Raw genomic sequence first — 27476 nt, 5'->3', positions numbered from 1 at the left:
GGAACTGACCTTCCTCGCAATCTTACACTTGGTAAACCATCGTGTTTGTTTATTCATGTAATAGCTCATATTAAAGGGACTGATTCACGATTTTCCCCCAAATTTTCTTTTTCATCTTTAATAATCAAAATCTTCTGTCTAATGTGTTTAAAAGCTTTCACAAAAAACAAAAGGTTATACACGATCACAAACGCTCATAACTCCTACAGTGTTTAAGCAATACAAAATAGATAGTTGAGCAAACACGGACCCCTGGACACACCAGAGGTGGGATCAGGTGCCTAGGAAGAGTAAGCATCCCCCGTCGACCGGTCACACCCGCCGTGATCCCTATATCTTGATCAGGTAAACGGAGTTATCCGCAGTCAAAATCAGTGTGCCAAGAACGTCTTAACAATCGATATGTAACACGTCAGATAGCATTTGACCCAATGCGGGGTTGCATTGACGAACTAGATCGTTATAACGACCAAAGAATTTGCAAAATGCTGACTTTAATCGAGACTTTTGAAACCTCTGTACCATCAATTTGTTTGTAAGTAGCTTACCTCGATTTAAAAACTGACTATACGCAGAATGATCAATTTCAATACAGTATGTGTTATGTTACGTGAATCAGGGAGACGTGAGAAGAAACCTATATTTGTTTTATTTACCTTTAATTAAAATTCCGAGGAGCGGATCCAAGAATTGCGGTTAGAGGGGCGCAACTTTATGCGGCAAGGGGTCTGGGGTCGCCTTGAGCCCCCTAACCATTGGGTCCAGGGTTAAGCGTTCGTGAGGGCCCAGGGGGCGAAGCCCCTGGATTTTACAGATATATTGTATAGGGCTTGAAATATGTCTCCTATGTAGTCAGTTTTACGATTATCTTTCATTTCTAACAATGTGAAATTAATAAAATGACGCAATTTTTTCCTGGGAGGGGGGGGGGGGGGTAATTCAATAAATCAAGAGATTTTGTCATTTATTTCTCCAAGAGTGGAAAGAAATTATTGCTTCTTTTATCATTTACATTTTTCTAAACAAGAGACTACGATTTACCTTGAATTTGATAATTTAGGGACTGCGTTCTCCCCCCCTTTAATCCGCCACCGATACCAGTATGTTAAACATGAGATGCGTTGTATGCACATCTCATACACAAAATTCTATGAATGAAAGTAACAATACGTTACTATGTCCTGTCATATTCAAAATCACCGAAATATATAAATCTGTGAAATATAAAGGATAACTATCTGGAATGGTGGGAGTAATGATTAGTGGATTTAATATATCATATCTTTATATTATATCTTGACCATGGTTCAGCTGATGTCACTGTGCTTTTATTCATTCCAATTTGAATTATTTCCCTTGCTCTTCAAAGTTTTTGCATTTTGCATAAAAGCAGACGTACATGTACATGTAGCTTGTAACATAAACATGTTCACGGTAACGACTGTCAAACAAAAGTTAATGCAGTCCACTACCCGTTACTGCACGCAAGATGTACACGTACACATGTATATCATATATTTTCACACAAGATTAGCATCATTATGCATATCTTTTATTTCATTTCATAACATAATGTATCCATACATGTACAACGAATTTCTTTAACTTCTGAATTCAAAACATTGATATTTTGTTCTGATATTACATATAATGTATGCTTATATACTGTTCTGATATTACATACTGTAAATGGGGAAATGACCGTGATGGTTTTTATTTCGCTATGTTTGCAGTCGGGGATTTTTCCACGAAATTAAAATAACCGCAATCATTTTGCAAGTGTGACATAATACGTTTTGAACATTTACCAGTAATCAAAATAGAACTTGAATTCCATGAAATTAAAACCACCGCAATTAGACCAATATGAAAAACCGCAAACGTTTAGCACTGCGAAATCAAAACCACTTAGTATAATGTATGTCTATATATTGTTCTGATATTACACATAATTTATGTCTATATGTTGTTCTGCACCACATATAACTTACCTCTTCATTGTACATCTATGACACAATACATGAAAGTGCCCCATTGTTATCGTCCAAATCTCAATGCTTTAAAGTTCTGATAACTGTCACAAAGTAATGGCTTTATTTTACTTCATACCAAATCATGAATTTCATTAATAAGAAAATATCTATTTGCTTATGATTATCTGCTATTTTCTACAGGTAGTAATGACATTGAATACGGCTGGTATCAATCAGTCAAATGGATTATCCTATCAGCTTGGCTTCGGTTGAAGAACACCTTTCTGAACAATGGGCCCGTTAACATGCAAAACTAAAGCTGGCCAAACAATGAAATCTACTCTGTTGCCTTGCTTTGTGTACAATCTGAACAAATTTTTATCAAAATCTTCATTTTGTGCCGGTCCAAAATCGAGCAGCATTGGAGGGTCCTGTATTGCCATCATTCAGCACAGCTGCATGCAACGGACCGTGTACTTCTGTTTTACTTCGGTGTCTGCAAATTCTGATCTGGTTGTAATCTGCAAGCAAACATTGCCCTATATTGTTGTGATGTAGGGACGATATATTGTTATTTGAGGGATTTTTGCATTGTTACAACTTATACCAGATTTAACTTATCAATGAAATGGTCATTCTTGTAGCTTTTTAAGGGACAAAACATGAATAATATGTACTAACTATTGTATTCTTTACATCGGATAGAGCAATTGACACCGTCTGTTTTTGAAGATCGACCACCTTGGACATCACCTTCTCAGGTGTTGCAGCATCCTAGTAGTCAAAAAACATTTTCACCTTTACTTCCAATGTACATTCTTATCACCTGAGCAACACAAAGCCTATTAGCTGCAAAGTCGGAAACAGGTTTCTTCTTACGTTGTATTCATTCATGAAATCCATACTTCATATAGTAAATGTCTTTCGACATAAATAAAGTACAACATGCTTACAGCGAACAAAATTCTAACGGTAAACTTAATTTCATTACGTGTAGTTTAGAAAAACATCATGACCTCATTGGATATAATAAATTACGTATATATCGACTCAAAATTGTTTATATCCAGCAAAGCGTATTTTACTGTAACTGGGTATTGTTACCAGGACTTGCATAGCACACAGGTGTTTTATCAAGTCTCGTAGGCATTGAATTTCTTTGTTCCAAAGAGGTTAACTACTTTGATAAGATCATTTACCTTATATACTTTTCTCTTCTACGATGTAAGACTTTGCTTATCATTTGATTATATACGTTTGCTCAACTATGAAAACAGTGAATATATATGTTCATTGACTCATGATGATATCACTGTGCCTCTAGAGTTCTGAATGCTGTTTTTGGTATAAACTTAAGGATGTGTTCCATTATTTATTGAAGGATGTGACAGTATTTATGATGATGTGAGTTGTACCTGTGATTGCTCATCGGATCTGGAAGGTAGTGAGATGACCTGAATCAGTCTGTGTCTCTGGGCTTTGGCATAGTGCTGACAGCAAGTGTAAACCTCCTTTTGGAGCGAAAGAGAAAAGCATAACATTTCACTTCGATTGATATATCAAGCACCAGAAGTAACATTTATATTTCTTTCTATAGGTGATACCTTTAAAATGTCCAAAAGCTTTTTTATTATCTCTTCCTCATCAACACCAACATCTTCTAAACTTTCGTATGCCTCTGTCCATTCGTTGTCATAGAGCTCGCTGAACTTTTCTCCTAATTTGTTTGGTCGATTTTCGTCTGACAGATCAGCTATTCCAGGGTTATTTACCCTTAATTTATCCCCAGCAATAGAACTTAATCTAAAATATAACCAAACATAGCATGTAATTCACATACAAACAATACAAAATTATGTCAACTGAAGAACTAGCTAAAAGAACAGCTTGCATGAATACACTTAATTAATAAATTGTTAATCATTATCATATCTAATGTTAAATCAGAAAATTATGAATACAACTGTTGAATTAGTATGTGTAACTTTTTCATGATGTGAATAACATCTGTACTAAATATATACATTCTGTTCTTGCTTACAATATATGTAATCTTACACATGTACAGACCCTGAAGCGTGCTACTACACATCCAAAGCATTTCGTTTCGTTTCGTGCAAACCGTTCACCGTTCCGTGCAAACCGTTAAGTGTTTCGTGCAAACCGTTCACCGTTCCATGCAGACCGTTCAGCGTTCCGAGCAAATAGTTTCGTGCAAGAATCGTTTCATGCATGATCAAGCCACGCCCATAGAAACGTGCAGATCGTTCAAATCACGCCCTCAGAAACATAGAGGCCGTGCAAGTCATTTCGGCATGGTATGTAGGACAGGTTAACATTGTTGGAAATTGAGCAATTATTTCAAAATGTTTCTAAGACAGGATTTCAACAGTGAAAATTTGCAAATAATCGAAAGAAAACATGTTTTATAACACCACCAGGCAGAGCAAAATCCGATACCATTTTATCACCCTTGGTATTTTCTAGCAAGTACAGGGACATGTATATCTCTGCCCTCGTTATTATTTTTTTTTTTTTTGGTATATAAGAATAATTTATCTGTCTTTTTACATTCGTGTGATTAAGTTTCTCTATTTTCATCAAAATTGTTTATCGGAACTGTCTGCATAGTGCAAAGACCGACCTGTGTATTACTTGCATATTCTACATAAACTCCAAGATGCTTTTTACCACAAAAGAGGTAAGCTAATCCAGTATTTGAAATTAACATTTGTACAGAAGGTGTGAAAATCGGCGGGCGCAATTGAAATATGACAAAAGAGGTGTTTACATGTTTTGTCTCTCAAAAATGAATGCAGTTTTCTATAGGTTTAAAATTGAGGCAAATGCAACAATCTAATCAAAATTGAATGTTAGATTCGCTCGCATATCTGTTGATCATTGCTGTAGTTAGTCATTATTTGTTTTATCTATTCATTTATAAGTTTGATTTATTTCTCAATATATTTCAATCATATTTTGATTGTTTCTTATTGTTTTATATTTTCCCTTCTTATCCAAGGTGACAAGTTCTTATCGAATGGCTAATACGATGTATAGATGCACCCCCTCCCTCCCGCCCAAGAATATGTTTAAGTCTTACCTGACGAGAGTTTTTAAAATCATTTTATCTGTTGTCATACACGTATGTAAAAATGTATAGGTTTTTCAACATCTGTCTTTGAGTAGAGACCTGGAATATACAGATTACACACGTGTTTTAACGGCACTCAGATTGAATGTACAAAATTAGCGAAACAGACGTCATTTTTTCCATGGATTTGATAGAGCAATGAATAAATAAGGTTGAATTACCAATATTCCATGACGATACAATTTATGCATTTTTTCCTTTTATTTCCTAAGTTTAGAAATATTCATTTCCTTTTATTCCAGCATGTTCATAAGTCATTAAACTGTGTCTTGTTTCAACTAACCCCAGGATGAAACAAATAATGCAGAAAAATGAAAGAGTGCAGGTCATGTCTCTCGTTTCGTGCAGACCATTCACAACCCTCATCCCGTCCAAAAATGTTGCAATCTTTCCTGACGAGAAGTTCTTAAAAATCATTTTGTCTGTTTTCATACACGTACACATTTATGGAAAATGTAAAAGTTTATCGTTATTTCGGATTTCAAACTTTTCGGTTGAGCATCACTGAAGAGACATTATTTGTCGAAATGCGCATCAGGTGCATCAAAATTGGTACCGTATAAGTTTTACATTTATTTAACATATGTTTTTGGGAAGAGGCCTGGAATATACAAATTGCAAATATACATGTATTTTAACGACACTCAGAATGAATGTACAAAAATAGCGAAACAGATGCGATCATTTCATATTCAGTTTCAATGAATTTAATAGAACAATGAATCAATAAACTTCGATTTTTTTCTATTTTTGCATATTTTTCTTTTATTTTCGAAATAAAAAAAAATCATATGTTTTCATTCCAGCGTGTTTATAAGTTCTTGATCGAATAAGTAAGAAATGAAATTTACCGCATCGTACATGAGTAATCATTTTAAAATGAATCTTCATTTCTTTCTCAATCTTTTTTTAATATCTAGAATACTGCTATTATATTGAAATTATTTTAACCAAATGATACCGAAAAAAATCAAAGCGTGCAGGTCACGCCTACCGTTCCGTGCAGACCATTCACAAAGCGTGCAAGCCACGCCTACAAAGTGGTCAGCATTTCGTTTAAAGCGTTTCGTGCAAACCGTTCACCGTTCCATGCAGACCGTTCAGGGTTTCGTGCAAACCGTATACCGTTCCGTGCAAATCGTTCAGCGTTTCGTACAAACTGTTCACCGTTCCTTCCAAGAATCGTTACGTACCATTCTGTGCAAGTGGTGTAGTAGTGCGCTTCAGGGTCTGAAGGTATATCAATACTTCGGTTGAAATTCAAATATATAATGCAACACTGGGCAGAGTGTAGAGGGTTTTGGCTTTGCAATTGATTAATTTAGAACGTCTTAATAAAAAAAAAATCATATATACCAACATTTGTATAAAGATATCTAACAGAAAACCTTGTTAGTGCTTTCTCCTTTTCTTTCCTTTCTTCTTCAAATCTAAAATATAAACGTCCAATATATCAGAAGATTGATTGATGAAAGTGGAGATAACGAACAGTGATCAATCTCATAACTCCTACAAGCAATACAAAATGAATAGTTGGGCAAACACGGACCCCTTGACACACCAGAGGTGGAATCATGTGCCTAGAAGGAGTAAGTATTCCCTGTCGATTGATTAATTGTATTGTATCTTGTTTAACGTCTTTCTTTCGACAATTTTTCATACATATGGATACATCATCAAGATCGATGAAGTGCTTCAAATTTAGGCCTTTGCTCGGCGCTTACGGTCATTGAGCAGCGAGGGCTTTTTTCTTTGTAGAAAAACTCGTCTCCGATTTTGCAGGTAAAATGTTTGTTATTACATGAACTTTGGTTCATTTGGAATGTTGACATTATAGGTGTATATTCAGTTTCAAACCGTTCATCAACGGAATCGCGTAATTAATCTTCAGCTTCTGTTTTTATAGTAGAGTTGAATAGTGGTGAATTGTTTTATAATGGAGTTGAATGGTAGTGAATTGTTTTATAGATGAGTTGAATGATGGTGAATTGTTTTATAGCGGAGTTGAATGGTGTGAATTGTTTTTATAGTGGAGTTGAATGGTGGTGAATTGTTTTTATAGTGGAGTTGAATGGTGGTGAATTGTTTTATAGTGGAGTTGAATGGTGGTGAATTGTTTTATAGTGGAGTTGAATGGTGGTGAATTGTTTTTATAGTGGAGTTGAATGGTGGTGAATTGTTTTATAGTGGAGTTGAATGGTGGTGAATTGTTTTATAACGGAGTTGAATGGTGGTGAATTGTTATTTATAGTGGAGTTGAATGGTAGTGAATTGTTTTATAGCGGAGTTGAATTATGGTGAATTGTTTTATAGCGGAGTTGAATGGTGTGAATTGTTTTTAGAGTGGAGTTGAATGGTGTGAATTGTTTTATAATGGAGTTGAATGGTAGTGAATTGTTTGTATAGTGGAGTTGAATGGTGGTGAATTGTTTTATAGTGGAGTTGAATGGTGGTGAATTGTTTTATAACGGAGTTGAATGGTGGTGAATTGTTATTTATAGTGGAGTTGAATGATGGTGAATTGTTTTTATAGTGGAGTTGAATGGTGGTGAATTGTTTTATAGTGGAATTGAATGGTGGTGAATTGTTCTTCAAAGCCGAATTGAATTATGGTGAATTGTTTTTATAGTGGAGTTGAATGGTGGTGAATTGTTTTACAGTGGAGTTGAATGGTGGTGAATTGTTTTATAGTGGAGTTGAATGGTGGTGAATTGTTTTTATAGTGGAGTTGAATGGTGGTGAATTGTTTTATAGTGGAATTGAATGGTGGTGAATTGTTCTTCAAAGCCGAATTGAATTATGGTGAATTGTTTTATAATGGAGTTGAATTGTGGTAAATTGTTTTTATAGTGGAGTTGAATAGTGGTGAATTGTTTTTATAGCGGAGTTGAATGATGGTGAATTGTTTTCATAGTGGAGTTGAATGGTGGTGAATTGTTTTATAGTGGAATTGAATGGTGGTGAATTGTTCTTCAAAGCCGAATTGAATTATGGTGAATTGTTTTTATAGTGGAGTTGAATGGTGGTGAATTGTTTTATAGTGGAGTTGAATGGTGGTGAATTGTTTTATAGTGGAGTTGAATGGTGGTGAATTGTTTTTATAGTGGAGTTGAATGATGGTGAATTGTATTTATAGTGGAGTTGAATAGTGGTGAATTGCTTCCATACTGGAGTTGAATGGTGGTGAATTGTTTTATAGTGGAGTTGAATGGTGGTGAATTGTTCTTCAAAGCCGAATTGAATTATGGTGAATTGTTTTTATAGTGGAGTTGAATGGTGGTGAATTGTTTTATAGTGGAGTTGAATGGTGGTGAATTGTTTTATAGTGGAGTTGAATGGTGGTGAATTGTTTTTATAGTGGAGTTGAATGGTGGTGAATTGTTTTTATAGTGGAGTTGAATAGTGGTGAATTGCTTCCATACTGGAGTTGAATGGTGGTGAATTGTTTTATAGTGGAGTTGAGTGGTGGTGAATTGTTTTCATAGTGGAGTTGAATGGTGGTGAATTGTTATTTATAGTGGAGTTGAATGGTAGTGAATTGTTTTTATTGTGGAGTTGAATGGTAGTGAATTGTTTTATAGTGGAGTTGAATGGTGGTGAATTGTTTTTATTGTGGAGTTGAATGGTAGTGAATTGTTTTTATAGTGGAGTTGAATGGTTGTGAATTGTTTTTATAATGGAGTTGAATGGTAGTGAATTGTTTTTATAATGGAGTTGAATGGTAGTGAATTGTTTTTATAGTGGAGTTGAATGGTAGTGAATTGTTTTTATAGTGGAGTTGAATGGTGGTGAATTGTTATTTATAGTGGAGTTGAATGGTGATGAATTGTTTTTATAGTGGAGTTGAATGGTAGTGAATTGTTTTTATAGTGGAGTTGAATGGTGATGAATTGTTTTTATAGTGGAGTTGAATGGTAGTGAATTATTTTTATAGTGGAGTTGAATGGTAGTGAATTGTTTTTATAGTGGAGTTGAATGGTGGTGAATTGTTTTATAGTGGAGTCGAATCGTGGCGAATTGGATTTTATGATACACACATAACTGATAGTTTTAGTTTTCGATTTTGTTGCGAAATTCAACGAATTGAATTATCAATAACAAATACGTTCCAAATTTCGAAATTCAACACTTCACCAAAAGCTCAAACGTCCTATATATTCTATTCTTTGCCCGAAATGTCTTTTCACATCAGACTGAAAAGTATCACTACTGGCGAGAGTCTTTCATTGGTGATGAGGTAGCTCATTACACTAATATTTTATTTAATGGCTCGGTAAAACACATATTATGAAGCATGATTTCACCATCAAAAGAGTGATACAAGTTCTCAATTATTTTATATGAAGTTTTTGTGATTGTTTACGGAATGATAAAAAAAAAATTTTGTTTCCAAATAAGAAATTCTTGATTCAAACGTTCGTTGTGATTTGGTATGTGATATGAATGTCTAATAAAACATGCCTAAAAGATTCAGATATAAATGTTCCAATTTTTAAAGAAAATATACTTATGAAAATTGAAAATGTTATTTGTCGATATTGTTAAAATCCCCCAAAAAACCACGCCAGTGAGAAAAGAGATATCTGGAAGAAATATATTACCAAAAAAAAATTGAAACGCAATAACTAAATTTTAGATATAATCACTATAATCATACCAGAGAAAAAAGTACCATCCCGATCAAAATTGATAGAAATTACTAAAATAATCATATTTTTCCTAATTGTTATGTACTGTTCATCATAGAATTAGTTTCCATTATCAATTCGTTTAATTTGTAAACCATTTTACACCACGGGAATATAGGTTTTTTATTAGAATGTTCTCCATATCTACTTTTTTATAATTCTGATCGGGCTTGGTTCAAATTTGAAAAATCGTAATATTTCTAAATTTTGACAATTTTATTTCAATTTCTTTTCAAAATATATTTTTCTAATGCATCTTTTTTTTTAATTGACATGGTTTTTGAAGATTTTATCCGTAGATTGGAAAAAATATTAGTAAATAACGTTTTCAACTTTCAAAAATATTTTTTAATTTCAAAAATTAGAACGTCTATCTGAGTCGTTTAAGAATGTTCTCTTAGATATTCATATTATGCATCAAATCACAACGAAATTTGTACTTTAGAGTATCTTATTTGCAAACAAAACACATTTTTATCCTTCCGGGATAAATCACAAAGGATTCATGTAAAACAATTGAGAGCTTATATCACTCTTTCGATGGTGAAATCATGCTTTATAAGATGTGTTTTAACGAGCTATTGAATAAAATTTTGGTGTAATGAGCTACCTTAAAGTAAATATCGTTAGTACGAGTTCTCCAGTGGTATAAAAGCATATCACAAACTGTTGGAGTGATTAACATGGATCAACACACGTAATGCTTTAAATAAAACATTCACATAACCTTTTTGGACAGCAAGAATCTGGTATGCACAACAGCAGTAACGCAATGTAAGTTATTCCATTTCTTTGTTTTAAATAAAAGGTGAAGATAACGAACAGTGATCAATCTCATAACTCCTATAAGCAATACAAAATAGATAGTTGGGCAAACACGGACCCCTGGACACACCAGAGGTGGGATCAGGTGCCTTGGAGGAGTAAGCATATCCCCTGTCGACCGGTCACACCCGTCATGAGCCCTATATCCTGATCAGGTAAACGGAGTTATCCGTACTCAAAATCAGTGTGCCAAGAACGACCTAACAATCGGTATGAAACATATCAGACAGCATTTGACTCAATGATAGGTTGTATTGATGAACTAGATCGTTATAACGACCATATAATTTGATAAAATTGTTAAATACTTACTTGGATATAAATGTTTTCTTTTCCCGTCGTTCATCATTTAATATTTCTTCTCTATGACTGAGTCTTAATGGGAAAAAATCAAACCAATGTACTGTATCTAGTATATCATTATTTTGAAACGAATAATGCCTTTTTAAATTCATTTGCAGAGTTTAATTGTGTTATAATATTAAAAATGTGTATTTAGTTTGATTCCAGAGTTCGCACTTCTGCCTGACTATCAGATAATCTGGAAAAGAAGTTTTTTCAACACAGGATCAATTCTTGATTCGATGCAGGAAACATACAGAAAAGTTCGTAAAAACTGAACAAGTTTGAAATAATCCCACAAAATCAAATCCTACTATGAAACTCAAAACATATCTTCACTTTAATAGAGAGCAAAACATAGATTGGTATACTTACATAGCATGAATTAACATCTAATGCATTAGTTTGTACATTTTCGTGCAATTTTTCACTTTTCAATATGTTTTATAAGCTATTTACTTTTAGAAAACCATTATTGCATTCATCTCATCGGCGTGACGTTGAGCCTTATTTGAAAATATGCGTCATTTACATGGTAATCTAACTTACCCTTGTTTGAAATAAAACTACAGGTTTAAGCTTATTTCATTCGCAGATGTTGAGAGATTTGTGAGACCAATACGTTGAGTGTGTTATTTGCAGTTCTTTTATCTCTTTCCTTAAATTTTCCTTTCTGCCCTGGAATCTTATGGTACAAGATGTGTATAGTATATGTTGAAATACTATGCTATCTTCTATACTGTTAACATAACATCATTTCGGGAAACTGTTTTCCTTCCCATGTTATTCCCTCTATACAAATCAATAACTGAATCCATCAGAACAAACACAATGATGTGATATTTCGTAAATTCCGGAACAACTGATGTCCAATTACGTGTAGATTTTAAAACTATACATAATTTAAAGCATTTAATTTACAAAAGTTTAGCAGAGTAAAGTACTGTTTCGAGGTTACGGTATACCAAATATGAAATACTAACTTAGAATTAAAATGAAATTACTTGCAAAGTGAAGATAACGAACAGTGATCAATCTCATAACTCCTACAAGCAATACAAAATAGATAGTTGGGCAAACACGGACCCCTGGACACACCAGAGGTGGGATCAGGTGCCTAGGAGGAGTAAGCATCCCCTGTTGACCGGTCACACCCGCCGTGAGCCCTATATCCTGATCAGGTAAACGGAGTTATCCGCAGTCAAAATCAGTGTGCCAAGAACGGCTTAACAATCGGTATGAAACACGTCAGACAGCATTTGACCCAATGCGAGGTTGTATTGACGAACTAGATCGTTATAATGACCATAGAATTTGCGAAATGCTGACTTCATTCGAGACTGTTGAAATCCCTGTACCATCAACTTGTTTGTCAGTAGCTTACCTCGATTTAAAAACTGACTGTACCCAGAACAAGCTCTTGCATATCGAATCAGTTGAGATATATAAACACCATATGCAGGTGATAATGGAATATTGCTACATAAATGTGGGAAGTTGACGATGGAGAAGCTGAAATCATCCCGTTTGTCATACAGTTGAGTTGTTAGTTTGCCGTTAATGCCTACTTTCAATAAAATATCAAAGTATGAAGCAGAAGTGGACGACTCTGTGGTGTCCTTTATTTCGAGCTCACAGGGATATATCAAATCGACATATGAATGAAAGCTATCATTGTTAATGGACAAAACGTCATCGATATATCTAAAAGTCGAATTGAAGGTCACAGCGAGAGATTTTTTCTTCTCACGTAGAAGTTTTTGAATAAATTCTGCTTCATATGAATATAAAAAAAGGTCAGCTAACAAAGGAGCACAATTCGTGCCCATGGGAATTCCAACAGACTGTTGGAAGACCTGATCACCAAAGACCACGAAGATATTGTCAATGAGGAACTCTAGCATATTTTTTTATTTCAACTTCAGAGTGCTTGTGCGTGGAATCAGAGTGGTGTTTAACAAAGTAAGTTTTTGAATGACTGATCACTAGATATGAATGTTTCCGTTTTCCGTTTTTGTTGAAGAAGCAACTGTCTATGATGTCAAAAAGTCTAGTCTTTAATTTATCGTGAGGAATGGTCGTGTATAGTGTTGAAAAGTCATAGGTTTTAATGCTATTGATTTGGGGGAAAATCTGTGATTTCAAGTTTACTAAAAGTTCTTTAGAATTTTTTAGAATCCACATTTGATTAACACCACTTGTGGCATATGTAGTAGCACAGTAAGTTTGAAGTTTCTCCTTCACAGCTGTTAACATTTTCGTGAGGAGCAAAGATAGGGGCTTGGTAGAGCACTTACTAGATCCAGCAATGTATCTTTGTTTGTAAGGGTTTTTATGTAGTTTAGGAATCCAGTATAGGTACGATAACTCGTATTCATTCGACCCAATGACTGGAATATTAAATGTGTCTAAAACTGAAGCATGGTTTTGAAGATTTTCGTCTTTTGAAAGGGCAGTTGGAGTATAAGTATGATTACCAAAAGTGGAATTAATGCCAAGTTCGTTTAAAATACAGTTGTAATAATGAGCCTTACAAACAAAGACAATGTTGTTACTAGCTTTGTCAGCTGGAAACAAAACATATTCCTCGTGTAACCTATCTAATTATTTTATCACTTCTGGTTTACTAATTACAGAAGGATAGATGGTACGTACGTTTGTTTTCATGTGTCTAATGCGGGATTTCAATATCCCTCTTATGCTTTTAACCCATTCTGACAGTGTATCAAGTTCTTCTTTTTCATATTTAGCCCATCGTCTGGCATAATCTTCGCCAGAACTCATAATAGAGATGAAGTTCTGTCGCCAATTAAAACACCGAGGTTCTCTGTATTTAGGACATTTAAGAATAAGTGATTGGAGGTCCTCGTTTTCAACTATATCAACATCACCAGTAATGACATGTCCAGCTGGACTGTAGTTGAAAGAAGATGAAGAACAAGAACATGTTGGTGGATTACGTATAAGATGGTCTATATCTAAGCACTGCAAAGTTTGTTTATAATTAAAAAGTTTGGATGCAATAGTAGACGTATAGCTGTAGGAAATACAGGGTGTAGACTTGAACTTGAAATAAGTAGGAATACACGACTGAACCCTTTTATGACGAAGAATGTTGCTTATGTTGACGGCATCTATTCCTTTATTTGTAAATTTGAGCTTAAGGAACTGACGGCATGATTTGGAAGGAATATCATCCATGGTCCGTGCTCGTTTATAGAACCTGTGGTAGGCAACATCCATAATCATAGAGTTCAGTCTATATTCAGGTGTTGAAAAATCCAAGTATAGACTAGCCATAGCTTCTTCAAATAACATACTACTTGTAATTTGATTTTTAAAACAACATGTATAATTTAAAATGTTTAATTTCTGAAAGTTTAGCAAAGTAAAGCGCTGTTTTGAGGTAACACCAAGTATGCAATACTACATGTAGCTTTTAAATATTCGAGTTGAAATTAAATCCGGTATCTCGATTCTCAATTTGTGTTTAATTTGATATGTATTGCTTTCACGGTATTGATTTTATGGTCGTAGAGAATATTTTGATCATCTGTCGTTCATATATATAACTTTTTTGTCCTAAACTTCAACTATCAAAGTATGATTTTAAATAAAAACATCAGATTCTTATTCAGTGAAAACAAACCGCTTAAATAAACAGACCAGTAATCCAAAGAACAATCAGCAGATTCTTGTTCAGTGAAGATGAACTGCTTACTTGAAAATATCGGTAAAACAAAGAAAACAATTTTAAACGCAAAGACTTTTTGAATTTGCGTTTGTGGGATTATTTTCATTGTCATCCATCAACCATGATTAGAAATGTATTTTCATGATGGCAACAAAGATGCAAGGTATCAATCGGAAGATATTTTGATGAAAACTTATTATTGTATTATTGATATTTTATAACCACTTATCATTAATACTATGACTTGAATGTTTACCTGATTTCTAGATTTCTACATTCCTCCTGAAGTTTTTCTACTTCACGCTGGTATCTGTCGTGATAAATTACAGTTCAATCTTATTCAACTATTATTATTAAACGTAGACTATCTCTACTCCCTGGTGCATTTCTATATCAAATTTCAAAATAAACTTATTGTATTATTGATATTTCATAACCAGTTATCATTAATGCTATGACTTGGATGCTTACCTGATTTTTAGATTTCTACATTCCTCCTGAAGTTTTTCTGCTTCACGCTGGTACATGTATCTGTCGTTATAAATTACAGTTCAATCTTATTCAACTATTATTATTAAACATAGACTATCTCTACTCCCTGGAGCATTTCTATATCAAATTTCAAAATAAAGCATCTTGGAAAAGCTGCTGGTGGTGATTATTCTGTGCTACAAAGTGTGTTCCTTGTGACGTTTATAAACTCACATAAGCATCACTGCAAAGTGGAAAGCGCTTTGTAAAAAAAAATGTATAAGTGGGTTCAAACCAATTTATATTGTAAAGTATATTAATGTATTTTGTCTTGGATTCATGGCCTTGATTTGTTGTTGCTACCCACCATTTTTTATGGACAGGCAATATTTTTATGCTAGTTTTTTTTACATATGTGTATGCTATAGGGGGTCATCTTGTTAGAGCCCCTATCGGATGTTTTTTATTTTGTGTATATATGTTCTCTTTCTCAATGTTAATTTTATAGATGTATGTAACAGGGGGTCATCTAGTAATTTACAACATGATCTTAATTTTTACTTGGTTTTAATGACCCCCCTGTACTGTTTCTATTTTTCGTCATTTACTAAATAAATGACATTTTCTATTCTCAAACTTGTTCTGAATGCCTGCTTTGAGAAAAAACGAGTGCAGTCCATTTGGCTAGTGCTTTTGAGCTAAGGATCATAAAGTATATTTAAGCAAATGCTTCATCCTTATAAACTATTTTCTAATGTGCAAACTGAATTATTATTTATATCATTATGAAAGTATCGATATCATATTAGCATTCTGAAAGTCTGCAGCGTAATGGCGTCCACAAAAGTCATATGGCGGGAAAAAGCAAAATATCATTTGATACGATATGAATTGGTTTTTTATAAATGCTGATCATCCAACCAAATTGCATGATACCATCTAAATTACACCATTAAAATATCAATATTTTAAAACTCTCTTGTGGTCCCTCCCAGACACGTGTGAATGAAGTGGAAGATTCTACACAACATGAAGATATATTTGCATTACAATTTGTACCCTGGTGATTCTTTGATAGAAGATCATTAAATAAACCATCTAAAATTATGAACTATTGGGGACTTGCCCTGGTAATTGACCCTGTGGTTTAACCACACATAAATATTCATCATGTAAAACTTATACGGTACCAATTTTGATGCACCAGATGCGCATTTCGACAAATTATGTCTCTTCAGTGATGCTCAACCAAAATATTTGAAAAATGAAATAACAATGACGTTTTAGAGCTACTATAGGCAAAAACAGTGTGCCAAAAAGTGGAGTCAAATTCGTTCAAGGATAAGAACTATGGGTGAGGGAGATAATCCTTAATTTTGAAATGAATTTCTAAATTTTATCACAGTTATTAAATATACATCCGTATTTTCAAGCTAGTAACAAAGTCCTTAGCTACTGGGTTGTAGACACCCTCGGGGACTAACAGTCCACCAGCAGAGGCCTCGATCCAGGGGTCATGATGTAAAACTGATATGGTACCAATTTTGATGCACAAGATGCGCATTTCGACAAATTATGTCTCTTCAGTGATGCTCAACCGAAATGTTTGAAATCCGAAATAACAATGACGTTTTAGAGCTATTATAGGCAAAAACAGTGTGCCAAAATGTAAGAAAACTAACACTGTCGTTCCACTAAGTCTGAGGATCTTAGGGATGTATTCTATATCTTATCGTCACTATTTCATAATTATATCGCCTTGTAAAAGGGTAATACCATTTAAGTGATTGAAAACGCATGTGTACATTATGTATGTGTTTGTTTCTTTTGTGATCGACGGTGTTATAATTATGATTCATCCACTATCAGATGCCCTACGTCGGTAAATGGGTGCAAAAGGTCGAAGCGTTTCGGCGCACATTGTTATCTATACTTGTAACATGTTGACACCTTTGTACAATTGTCTATACCTTTTATCCGCTCGGTGTGTACAACAACAAACTTGTGAATGTAAGAATCTGATGCAGTTCTTGGGTTTTCCGTAAATACAACAACATAGTTGTTTAAAGAGGCACCACATCCATCCCAAGGTACATGTACAACACCCGAGCCATTTTCTAAATATGATTGTAAATCTGTGAAATACACATCGAACAAACAAAATGATAACTGAAATTAACAAAATAAATAAAATTTTACCTAATAATGTTTAGATTAACTTCAATATCACAGACTTCAGAATTCAATTTCCAGTTGATAAAGCATCGTCTTGGACTGATGGACATTAACGGAGTTATGATTTATTCATTACATAATTTGAAATAATCAGCACATATCTTTTATTGATTTGTCACCACAATGTTACTGTATCTAATGCACTGTATTTTCTTCTAAATTCCTACACACTAAATTAAGTCATCCTCAATATGTCATAACAAAGAAGGCTGAATAATAATTACACATAAAGTACTATGGGATTGAAAGTTCATATCAGATAACGATTGATTGATTGATTGTTTAGCTGTTTTCCGCCACACTCAACAATTTTTCAGTTATCTGGTGGCGCCCAGTTTTTATTGGTGGAAGAGAGAACCCAGATATAATGTACCTGGGACGAGACCACCGACCTTCCGAAAGTAAACTGGGAAACTTTCTCACTTACCGGCGCGAGCGGGATTCGAATCCGCGCCGAGAGGTGAGAGGCGGTGTGACTTTGAGCGAGATGCTCTAACCACTCGGCCACGGACCCCCCCCCCCCCTCCCCCCCCCCCAGATAACGAACAGTGATCAATTTCATAACCCCCACAAGGAATACAAAATAAAGAGTTGTGCAAACACGGACCCCGTTGACATACCAGAGATGGTACAAGGTGCCTAGGAGGAGTAACAGTTACTAATTAGTAAATAGTTAGTAATCTCTTTTTTACGTCCATTACTATCCCTTACTCTGTTAAGCGACCGTCACCGTACAAGAACACAGTAGATGTATATACACGTATATATAAATCATTAAATGTACTAAACTGATTTATTTTTCCCGAGATCCAGTCCAACCCTGAGATTATCCACCAAATCGACATTCTGCTTTCTTGCTTGTTTATCAGTGTCTCTTCATCATCGTCGTCATCATCATATAATCCAACTCTTGTGTACTCGTAGGAACTGACCTATAAAACAACAAATGCAGTGTACTTATGTAAGAACTATTAGCCTCGCAATCCATCAAATTTAATACTCATTAGAATGTACTTGTAAGAACTGGCAGGTATTCTATTCTACCTAACAAGCGATAAATACTGTATACTTGGAGGAACTGATGGGTTCTGTAATCTACCTATCAACCAATCACTACCGTTTACTTGTAGGAACTGGTAGATTCTCTATCCACCCTGTCATACAACAACAATATAGAAATAGCTGTTAAACTTGTTCATTTCATTGATAACTTTAATTTCCTTATGTACATCCAGCATTAGTAGTTGTTGTGTCTGTACATTATTGTTGTGTAATTCTTGCAGTTGATTGACACCTGTGATGTAGGTTGTTCTGAAAGATGACGTATTGGTTGCATAACTGTGTCTTTCAAGAATGTACCAGAAAATTCATTCTTATTATAAATACACCGTGAATTTTGAAGATGTTAAGTGTGTTAGACAAGCACTTTACAAATTCGGATTATATTACTGGGACATAGGATTATTGACGAATTTCACTGGAAAATGAACAGCCGACTTGTGACTGTTTTGTATGTAGATATTTTATAAAATAGTTCTCAGTTTTATTAGCCGTTAAAAAAAGTGGATTTACACCTGGAATAACATTGTTTATTTTGAGACGTTAACAGAGGTGTAAGTGAGAGCAAGGAACGACAACTCTGGGTAGAGATTGTCGCATTAGCTGCAAAAACACTTAAGTATATGCTCTCACTCGAAGGCGCTAGCAATAAGATTAAATTACAGAATGTAAGTATGCTACTCGTTACAATTTTTTTTACTTTCATTTGATAAATTGCACATAACATGAACTGAATCGGGAAAAAAGCCGAATCATGCTTTTCTGAATCGAAACCGAACTGAATCGATCTAACCCTGATCCCCCAGCCCTAGGTTGAATGCTATCAAAACCAGAATAATTCAAATCTAATCATCAAGAGCACAGAATGTATGCCTCAATTAGCATTCCTATAATTATCCCTAATTTAACTCTCTCTCTCTCTCTCTCTCTCTCTCTCTCTCTCTCTCTCTCTCTCTCTGTGCTAATTCTTATCAATAAAAATTAACTGGCTTTCCATAAAAGGAATAACCGTATATTATAATTATAATTATTGACAATAGTGTACTTGATTAGAAGATTAAGCCACACGAGAAAGACCATATAGTAGATTTCTGCTCAAAGGCAAGGACGTTTTGCTGGGATTTTTATCTTACATGCATTAGACTAGTTTCCGGTTCCCGCTCTACAGTACAGGTGTCACAATTGAATAGATATCCTACAACACAGGCTTTAATGCGAAGTTGAAAACGAAAGTTGATCCCAATATAACAGTATATCATAAATCTTTATCAGAATAGATTGTTTACTGCAGCTTTGAAATAACATATTACATCTCGTATAAGATTAAATAGAAATTCAGTAGAATCAAAGAAGTCAGAAAACGTCTTACATTTTACTATTAGACCCATTTCATGTCGTTCTCAGTAGGCCTAGAGGTGAAATGATAACTGTATTGAGGGGGGGGGGGGGGGGGCGTTTTCTGACGGGGTTGTTTTAAATAATTTCCAATAACTAAGAAACACAAATAAGAACTCACCTTGTCTGGAAACGTCGCTATAAGCTGAGTAAATCTTCCTCCCAAGCCACCTACTCCGTCTACTGTAGTGTAGTGTATAGGTGAAAAGGTTCCAAAACTGTGATCTTCTTTCGTTTTGAAAAGTTGTACCCTTTAACAGGGAACGATAACTGTGTCGTTCTTAAATCGCGTCGGGGAGACCATATAGATGCCATATGATCTTTTTTAAGAGAAAGTTCTAAATTCTGCTAAAGACTTTGATTTGCATTTGTAACTTGGATAGTGAATGCTGAAGCCTATTTCACTTTGTAAAAAATATTGTTAGAACTCAGGGATCCATTAATACTCTATTAAAGTTACTGACGAAAGTACTAAAGTTGACGAAGTAAGTACTAAAGTTGCTGAAGTAAGTACTAAACACAAGGGGACTCAGAACGGTGATCTACACAGTTCCTGCTTGTTTTCACCTATTCTGTATAAATATTGACGAAGACTCACAACGGTGATCTACACAGTTCCTGCTTGCTTTCACCTGTTCTGTGTAAATATTGACGCAGACTCAGAACGGTGATCTGTACAGTTCCTGCTTGCTTTCACCTGTTCTGTATAAATATTGACGCAGACTCAGAACAGTGATCTACATAGTTCCTGCTTGCTTTCACCTATTCTGTATAAATATTGACGCAGACTCAGAACGGTGATCTACACAGTTCCTACTTGCTTTCACCTATTCTGTATAAATATTGACGCAGACTCAGAACGGTGATCAACACAGTTCCTGCTTGCTCTCACCTATTCTGTAGAAATATTGCCGCAGACTCAGAACAGTGATCTACACAGTTCCTGCTTGTTTTCACCTATTCTGTATAAATATTGACGCAGACTCAGAACAGTGATCTACACAGTTCCTGCTTGCTTTCACCTATTCTGTATAAATATTGACGAAGACTCAGAACAGTGATCTACACAGTTCCTGCTTGCTTTCACCTATTCTGTATAAATATTGACGCAGACTCAGAACGGTGATCTACACAGTTCCTGCTTGCTTTCACCTATTCTGTATAAATATTGACGCAGACTCAGAACGGTGATCTACACAGTTCCTGCTTGCTCTCACATATTCTGTAGAAATATTGCCGCAGACTCAGAACAGTGATCTACACAGTTCCTGCTTGCTTTCACCTATTCTGTATAAATATTGACGCAGCCGAAGATGTATTTTGTTTCCGTTTATGATGAATTAAATGAAATAAAGATGAAATGTTTTTACATGCATGGTGGTTATATTGAGTGTGTACATTTACTAGCGGATTTAGAATGGAAATGCGCGCTTGAGTACATGTAGGCCTATATAAAGAGCATATGAATGTAAATCAGTTCATCAAAATATCCCTTTTTCAATAGAATATAATCAAAGACATGTTATTTCTTCAAGTCGGAATTTTTAATTTCGTCATTTTCATGCCGGTTTAGGTTTTAATCAGACTGAAATTGATTTTGTTATTATATATTCATGACCATTAACAGCAGCATATTCATAGATTCTAAAAATCAATTTTATATATAATACAATATTGTTATACATACACTGTATTTCTGGACAGCTGCACACTCTTTTTTTCTGAATTTGGTCTTTTGATTGTCACTTTTTTCTTCTTTTCTTAAGTTTGGATGCCCGACATTTGTAAATAGAATAACGATATTCATAGAAATTGGTTTAAATAAATTTTACGATTTGCAAACAATAAGGAATGAATACCTGTTTCGCATTTGATATGGAGAGTGCGGAAACCTCCTTCTGAAGTTCACTAATTTTCTTGTATATTACGATAACGTTTCCAGTCTCAGAGTCCCTCAGGTGTCTCTAAAAAGTTAATTAACAGTAACAATCAGTAAATATGGCTTCCAGGTGCATGTGTAACGTTATAAACAGGTATAAATGTTTTAGGCGTATCGATCGCTTAATGAAAAAAATTTGGAAGTAGTAAATTGTTGCGCAAGAAGACTAGGTCGGAAACAATTAAAGAATTTTTCTTAAGTAGAAAATCTTGACCGATTTTGTGTATGTACCTCGTCAGCAGACCTCTTTGTCTTATTGGCGATAAACTGAAAATAAAAACATCACCTTACAGAGTCCGTGTATTTAAGAATTCAGCAGAGCAAACTCTTAAGTTGAATGATTCACCATACAATTATGATGCATAAATGTGAAAAATCCTTTTGTGATGGAGAAACACATATTCTGGTGAGAAAAACAGCAGCGCTCAATGCTAATAAACCTACACTTTAGCGTTTGAAGTTATATAACGTGAATGAGGAAGGGCCGCGTATCGGAATCCAACTAGAATACCACTATAATTCAAAATAACTACTTTGATTTTTCTTTACAGTAAAAATGAATTTTTTGCTCTGCACATTTTCCTTTTGACTTAAGATGAAATATCTTACCTGAAAAACACCACTGAGCACCAGGGCAGCTTTCTCCTCCCCGTATCCCCCCGACAGATGGTCAATGGCTTCCGTACACTCATTGCCGTACAGTTCATAGAAATGTTCCCCAATTTTTCTCTTCGTTCCTGGCTCCCTATACATAATTGTTTACTTCAGTAATTACGGAACTCCATCATGTACATTGGTGAGGACTTTGACAACACCTGCTTTTTTAATTTTAGCTGTATAACAGGGGATTTCACTTGATCGCATTCAGGGATTTTCATAGAAACAACTTGTGCTGTCATTATTGTCTAGATCTCCCTTTACATTGGCTTCCTATTGACAGGCGCAGCCAATACAAAATTATCCTCTACGCATACAAGGTGACACCAAAATACTTGAAGGAGGTGATCACTGTTTACCAACCGAATCGTTCCCCGAGATCTGAAAATTCACTGACATTCGTTAGACCAAGATGTCGAACCTCTGCATATGGAAACAGGCGCTTGGATGTGGCAACAGCTACTCTGGAACTCTCTGCCGTTGTCAGAATTGAACACGTTTAAAAAACATTTGAAAACAAATCTTTTTAGACTTGCATATTATTAGTATTATAGGTGGTTAAAATTTCATAGTTTCTTTACCATCATTTTAACATGACTTTTACAAGTGTATAATTGTATATTTATTTCAACTATTGTATTTTATATCATCTGATTGTACGGCGTGGAACTTTTTTCATGCATATCATGTTTTAGATTTTAGTAATTTTACTTCACAATATTGATGTTTTTCTAGCATTGTTTTGATATTATCTGTCTTAATGCTATTATAATTTCCTTTTACTACGTTTATAACATGCTGTATCATTTGTATTGTGTGCAGCGCTTTAGAGTGGTTATTTAGTCATATAGGGTGCTATATAAATGAATAAATATTATTATTGAGCTCGAAATAAAGGACACCACAGAGTCGTCCACTTCTGCTTCATACTTAGATATTTTATTGAAAGTAGACATTAACGGCAAACTGACAACTCAACTGTATGATAAACGGGATGATTTCAGCTTCTCCATCGTCAACTTCCCATATTTGTGTAGCAATATTCCATTATCACTTGCATATGGTGTTTATATATCTCAACTGATTCGATATGCAAGAGCTTGTTCTGGGTATAGTCAGTTTTTAAATCGAGGTAAGCTACTGACAAACAAGTCTCGATTGAAGTCAGCATTTCGCAAATTCTATGGTCATTATAACGATCTAGTTCGTCAATACAACCTCGCATTGGGTCAAATGCTGTCTGACGTGTTTCATACCGATTGTTAAGCCGTTCTTGGCACACTGATTTTGACTGCGGATAACTCCGTTTACCTGATCAGGATATAGGGCTCACAGCGGGTGTGACCGGTCAACAGGGGATGCTTACTCCTACTAGGCACCTGATCCCACCTCTGGTGTGTCCAGGGGTCCGTGTTTGCCGAACTATCTATTTTGTATTTCTTGTAGGAGTTATGAGATTGATCACTGTTCGTTATCTTCACCTTGCATTATCTTGTTTTTTGTTATCATTTTATAGAATGATTTTATTTATTGTCGTCTAATCAATGACAATATTTCACACAATACAGGTGTTATGTTATGTTTGGTTTGATGCACCATAAGTATATGGAAATTTGCCAGAGCACCAATATTACATAAAGTTTTATTCGTAAACCAGATAACATACATGTATATAGAAGGACAGAGATGCAAAAAATATATGTGAAGACTTTCACTCCACCTGCTGCCAACTTAGTATTTACATAGAGTGCTTTGTCATCTCTACCGTTTGCTCCCATTAAACTTGTATGTACATTGTATTGTAGGCTCATCATTGACAGAATTATGTCCGTCAGGGTTTGTTTTTAATTTACTTTGGTGTCTTAGATTTCGATTTCAACTTTGGGAACTGATCTTCCTCACAACTTTACACTTGGTAAATCGTCGTGATTGTTTGTTTGTTTATTCGTGTAGTAGCTCATATTAATACATAAATACACTAACACTACCAAGAAAATGATTACGTGTTTAAGACTATTTCTATCAGTTGATACATGAAATAAACCAATGTGATTCTGATTATTCGCTAAAACAATAAATTTTAATGCTTAAATGTGATCGCTTTTTACTGACATTCATTTAATGTAAACTTTCTGATACTGATAAATTGAATGATTTTAACTATATTATTAAAGCTATTAACGTTGATCAATAACCAATTTTCAATATAGTATGTGTTATGTTTCGTGAATCGGGGGGGGGGGGGGGGGGGAGGTAAAGAGAAACCTATATTTGATTTATTTACCTTTACTTAAAATTCCAAGGAGCGGATCCAGGAATTGCGGTTAGAGGGGCGCAACTTTATGAGGCAGGGGTTCTGGAACCGCCTTGAGTCCCCAAGTGGATCCAGGGTTAAGCCCTGGTGGAGGCCAAGGGACGGGGCGGAGCTCCTGCATATTAGATATATTTTAGAGGGCTTGATATATATCTCCTATGCAGTAATTTTTATGATTTTCTTTCATTTCTAATAAGGTGAAATTACAAAAATGACGCAAATTTTAAAGGTTTTTTTTTGGGGGGGGGGGGGGGGAGTAAGTTCTCCCAATAAAAGTAATTCAATAAATCAAAAGATTTTGTTATTTATTTCTCCAAGAGTGGAAAGGAATTTTTGCCTCTTTTATCATTTACATTTTTCTAACCAAGAGACTACGATTTATCCTGAATTTGAAAATTTAGGGGCTAATGATTAATGGGTGTAATATGATATCATATCTTTATATTATATCTTGACCATGGTTTAGCTGACGTCGCTGTACTTTTATTCATGCCGATCTGAATTATCTCCCTTCTCTAAAAACTGTTTGATTTCCACATAAGATTTCATAAAATCAGACGTAGCTTGTAAAGTAAACATGTACATCTCGCAAATTAAGATTTCCACGGTCTCGATTGTCAAACAAAGCAGAACAGCGGTCCACTACCCGTGTTACTGCACGTGAGATTTACACGTATTTCATATATTTTCACTCAAAATTAGCATCATATACATATCTTTTATTTCATTACATTATGCATTCATACATGTACAATGAATTTTTTTAACTTCTAAATTCAAAACATAGACTGCCTATATAATGTTTTGATATTACATATAATTTATGTCTATATACTGTTTAAATATTGCATATAATATATACCTATATATTGCTCTGATATTACATGTAATATATACCTGCATATTTTCTTGATATTACATATAATGTATGCCTATATACTGTTCTGATATTACATATAATGTATGCCTATATATTGTTCTGATATTACACATAATTTATGTCTATTTAATATTCTGCATCATATGTAACTTACCTCTTCATTGTACATCTATGACACAATACATGTAAGTGTTACATTGTTATCTTTCAAATCTCAATGCTTTAAAGTTTTGTAAACTGTCGCAAAGTAATGACTTTTTTTTAATTCATACCTAATCATGAATTTCATTATTAAGAAAATATCTATTTGCTTATGATTATTTGCTATTTTCTACAGGTAGTAATGACATTGAATACGGCTGGTATCAATCAGGCAGATGGATTATCCTATCAGCTTGGCGTCGGTTGAAGAACACCTTTCTGAACAATGGGCCCGTTAACATGCAAAACTAAAGCTGGCCAAACAATGAAATCTACTCTGTTGCCTTGCTTTGTGTACAATCTGAACAAATTTTTATCAAAATCTTCATGTTGTGCCGGTCCAAAATGGAGCAACATTGGAGGGTCCTGTATTGCCATCATCCAGCACAGCTGCATGCAACGGTCCATGTATTTCTGTTTAACTTCGTTGTCTGCAAATTCTGATCTGGTTGTAATCTGCAAACAACAATAACCCTATCATCTTATGATGTAGGAACGATATATTGTTATTTGTGGGATTTTTGCATTGTTACAACTTATACCAGATTTAACTTATCAATGAAATGGTCATTCTTGTAGCTTTTGAAGGGACAAAACATGAATAATATGTACTAACGATTGTGTTCTTTACATCGGATAGAGCAATTGACGCCGTCTGTTTTTGAAGATCGACCACCTTGGACATCACCTTCTCAGGTGTTGCAGCATCCTAGTAGTCAAAAAACATTTTCACCTTTACTTCCAATGTACATTCTTATCACCTGAGCAACACAAAGCCTATTAGCTGCAAAGTCGGAAACAGGTTTCTTCTTACGTTGTATTCATTCATGAAATCCATACTTCATATAGTAAATGTCTTTCGACATAAATAAAGTACAACATGCTTACAGCGAACAAAATTCTAACGGTAAACTTAATTTCATTACGTGTAGTTTAGAAACACATCATGACCTCATTGGATATAATAAATTACGTATATATCGACTCAAAATTGTTTATATCCAGCAAAGCGTATTTTACTGAAACTGGGTATTGTTACCAGGACTTGCATAGCACACAGGTGTTTTATCAAGTCTCGTAGGCATTGAATTTCTTTGTTCAAAAGAGGTTAACTACTTTGATAAGATCATTTACCTTATATACTTTTCTCTTCTACGATGTAAGACTTTGCTTATCATTTAATTATATACATTTGCTCAACTATGAAAACAGTGAAAATATATGTTCATTGACTCATGATGACATCACTGTGTCTCTAGAGTTCTGCATGATATTTTTTGGTATAAACCTAAGGATGTGTTCCATTATTTATTGAAGGATGTGACAGTATTTATGATGATGTGAGTTGTACCTGTGATTGCTCTTCGGATCTGGAAGGTAGTGTGATGACCTGGATCAGTCTGTGTCTCTGAGCTTTGGCATAGTGTTGACAGCAATTGTAAACCTCCTTTTGGAACGAAAGAGAAAAACATAACATTTCACTTCGATTGATATATCAAGCATCAAAAGTAACATTAATATTTCTTTCTAGAGGTAAAATATTCGCCTTGCTAATAAAAGAGAGAAAAAAATATTGGCCTTGTATGCGAAAGGTCGGGGTTCGAATCCCGGCCGCAACATATCTAAGTCGTTAAAACAAGTGTTGGCAG

General features: G+C 34.7%; 2 protein-coding genes and 1 long non-coding RNA gene across 14 annotated transcripts in view; 1 reads left to right on the top strand and 2 right to left on the bottom strand.

The window, feature by feature from the left end:
- Positions 1-1535: 1535 nt before the first annotated feature.
- LOC125681055 (uncharacterized) lies at positions 1536-20111 on the bottom strand. 9 transcript variants are annotated; one of them, XM_056156122.1, is made up of 12 exons: positions 19958-20111; positions 18172-18314; positions 17118-17282; positions 15148-15207; positions 14933-14986; positions 11140-11181; positions 10953-11015; positions 6516-6557; positions 3578-3776; positions 3389-3484; positions 2655-2747; positions 1536-2494 (listed from the first exon to the last, which is right to left on the bottom strand). In XM_056156122.1, the coding sequence occupies exons 2-12, from the start codon at positions 18225-18227 to the stop codon at positions 2420-2422; spliced, it is 945 nt and encodes a 314-aa protein (XP_056012097.1). In that variant the 5' UTR covers positions 18228-18314; positions 19958-20111; the 3' UTR covers positions 1536-2419. The 9 variants fall into 9 exon arrangements, with proteins under 9 accessions (XP_056012097.1, XP_056012098.1, XP_056012099.1 ...); XM_056156123.1 differs by having other exon boundaries at positions 17118-17264; XM_056156124.1 differs by lacking the exon at positions 11140-11181.
- LOC130052086 (uncharacterized) lies at positions 18531-27278 on the top strand. 2 transcript variants are annotated; one of them, XR_008800449.1, is made up of 3 exons: positions 18531-19109; positions 22609-26629; positions 27145-27278. It is a non-coding gene; the product is annotated as an uncharacterized LOC130052086 (long non-coding RNA). The 2 variants fall into 2 exon arrangements; XR_008800448.1 differs by having other exon boundaries at positions 18653-19109; positions 22716-26629.
- LOC125681061 (uncharacterized) overlaps positions 25445-27476 on the bottom strand; it is a 29086-nt gene continuing 27054 nt past the window's right edge. For all 3 annotated transcript variants that reach the window (XM_056156120.1, XM_056156119.1, XM_048920969.2), the window contains 3 exons: positions 27179-27274; positions 26444-26536; positions 25445-26283 (listed from right to left, as the gene is read on the bottom strand). In XM_056156120.1, the coding sequence (XP_056012095.1) occupies positions 26017-26283; positions 26444-26536; positions 27179-27274 (456 nt within the window). In that variant the 3' untranslated portion in view covers positions 25445-26016. The remainder of the gene's footprint in view (positions 26284-26443; positions 26537-27178; positions 27275-27476) is intronic.

The sequence above is a fragment of the Ostrea edulis genome, chromosome 2 (assembly GCF_947568905.1).
Source record: "Ostrea edulis chromosome 2, xbOstEdul1.1, whole genome shotgun sequence".
Taxonomy (NCBI): Eukaryota; Metazoa; Mollusca; class Bivalvia; order Ostreida; family Ostreidae; genus Ostrea; species Ostrea edulis.
The sequence above is the reverse complement of the archived record's forward strand: the minus strand, read 5'-3'. Positions and strand labels throughout refer to the sequence as shown.

Bases quoted from the DNA above. Each gene is read 5' to 3' on its own strand.
- LOC125681055 (XM_056156122.1), bottom strand. From the start codon at position 18,227: ATGTCGATTTGGTGGATAATCTCAGGGTTGGACTGGATCTCGGGAAAA. The intron at 3,485-3,577 runs GTATCACCTATA...TCGCTCCAAAAG, and splicing joins AGCTTTTGGACATTTTAAAG to GAGGTTTACACTTGCTGTCA. The intron at 2,495-2,654 runs GTTAGTACATAT...GTTTGCTTGCAG, and splicing joins CCGATGTAAAGAATACAATA to ATTACAACCAGATCAGAATT.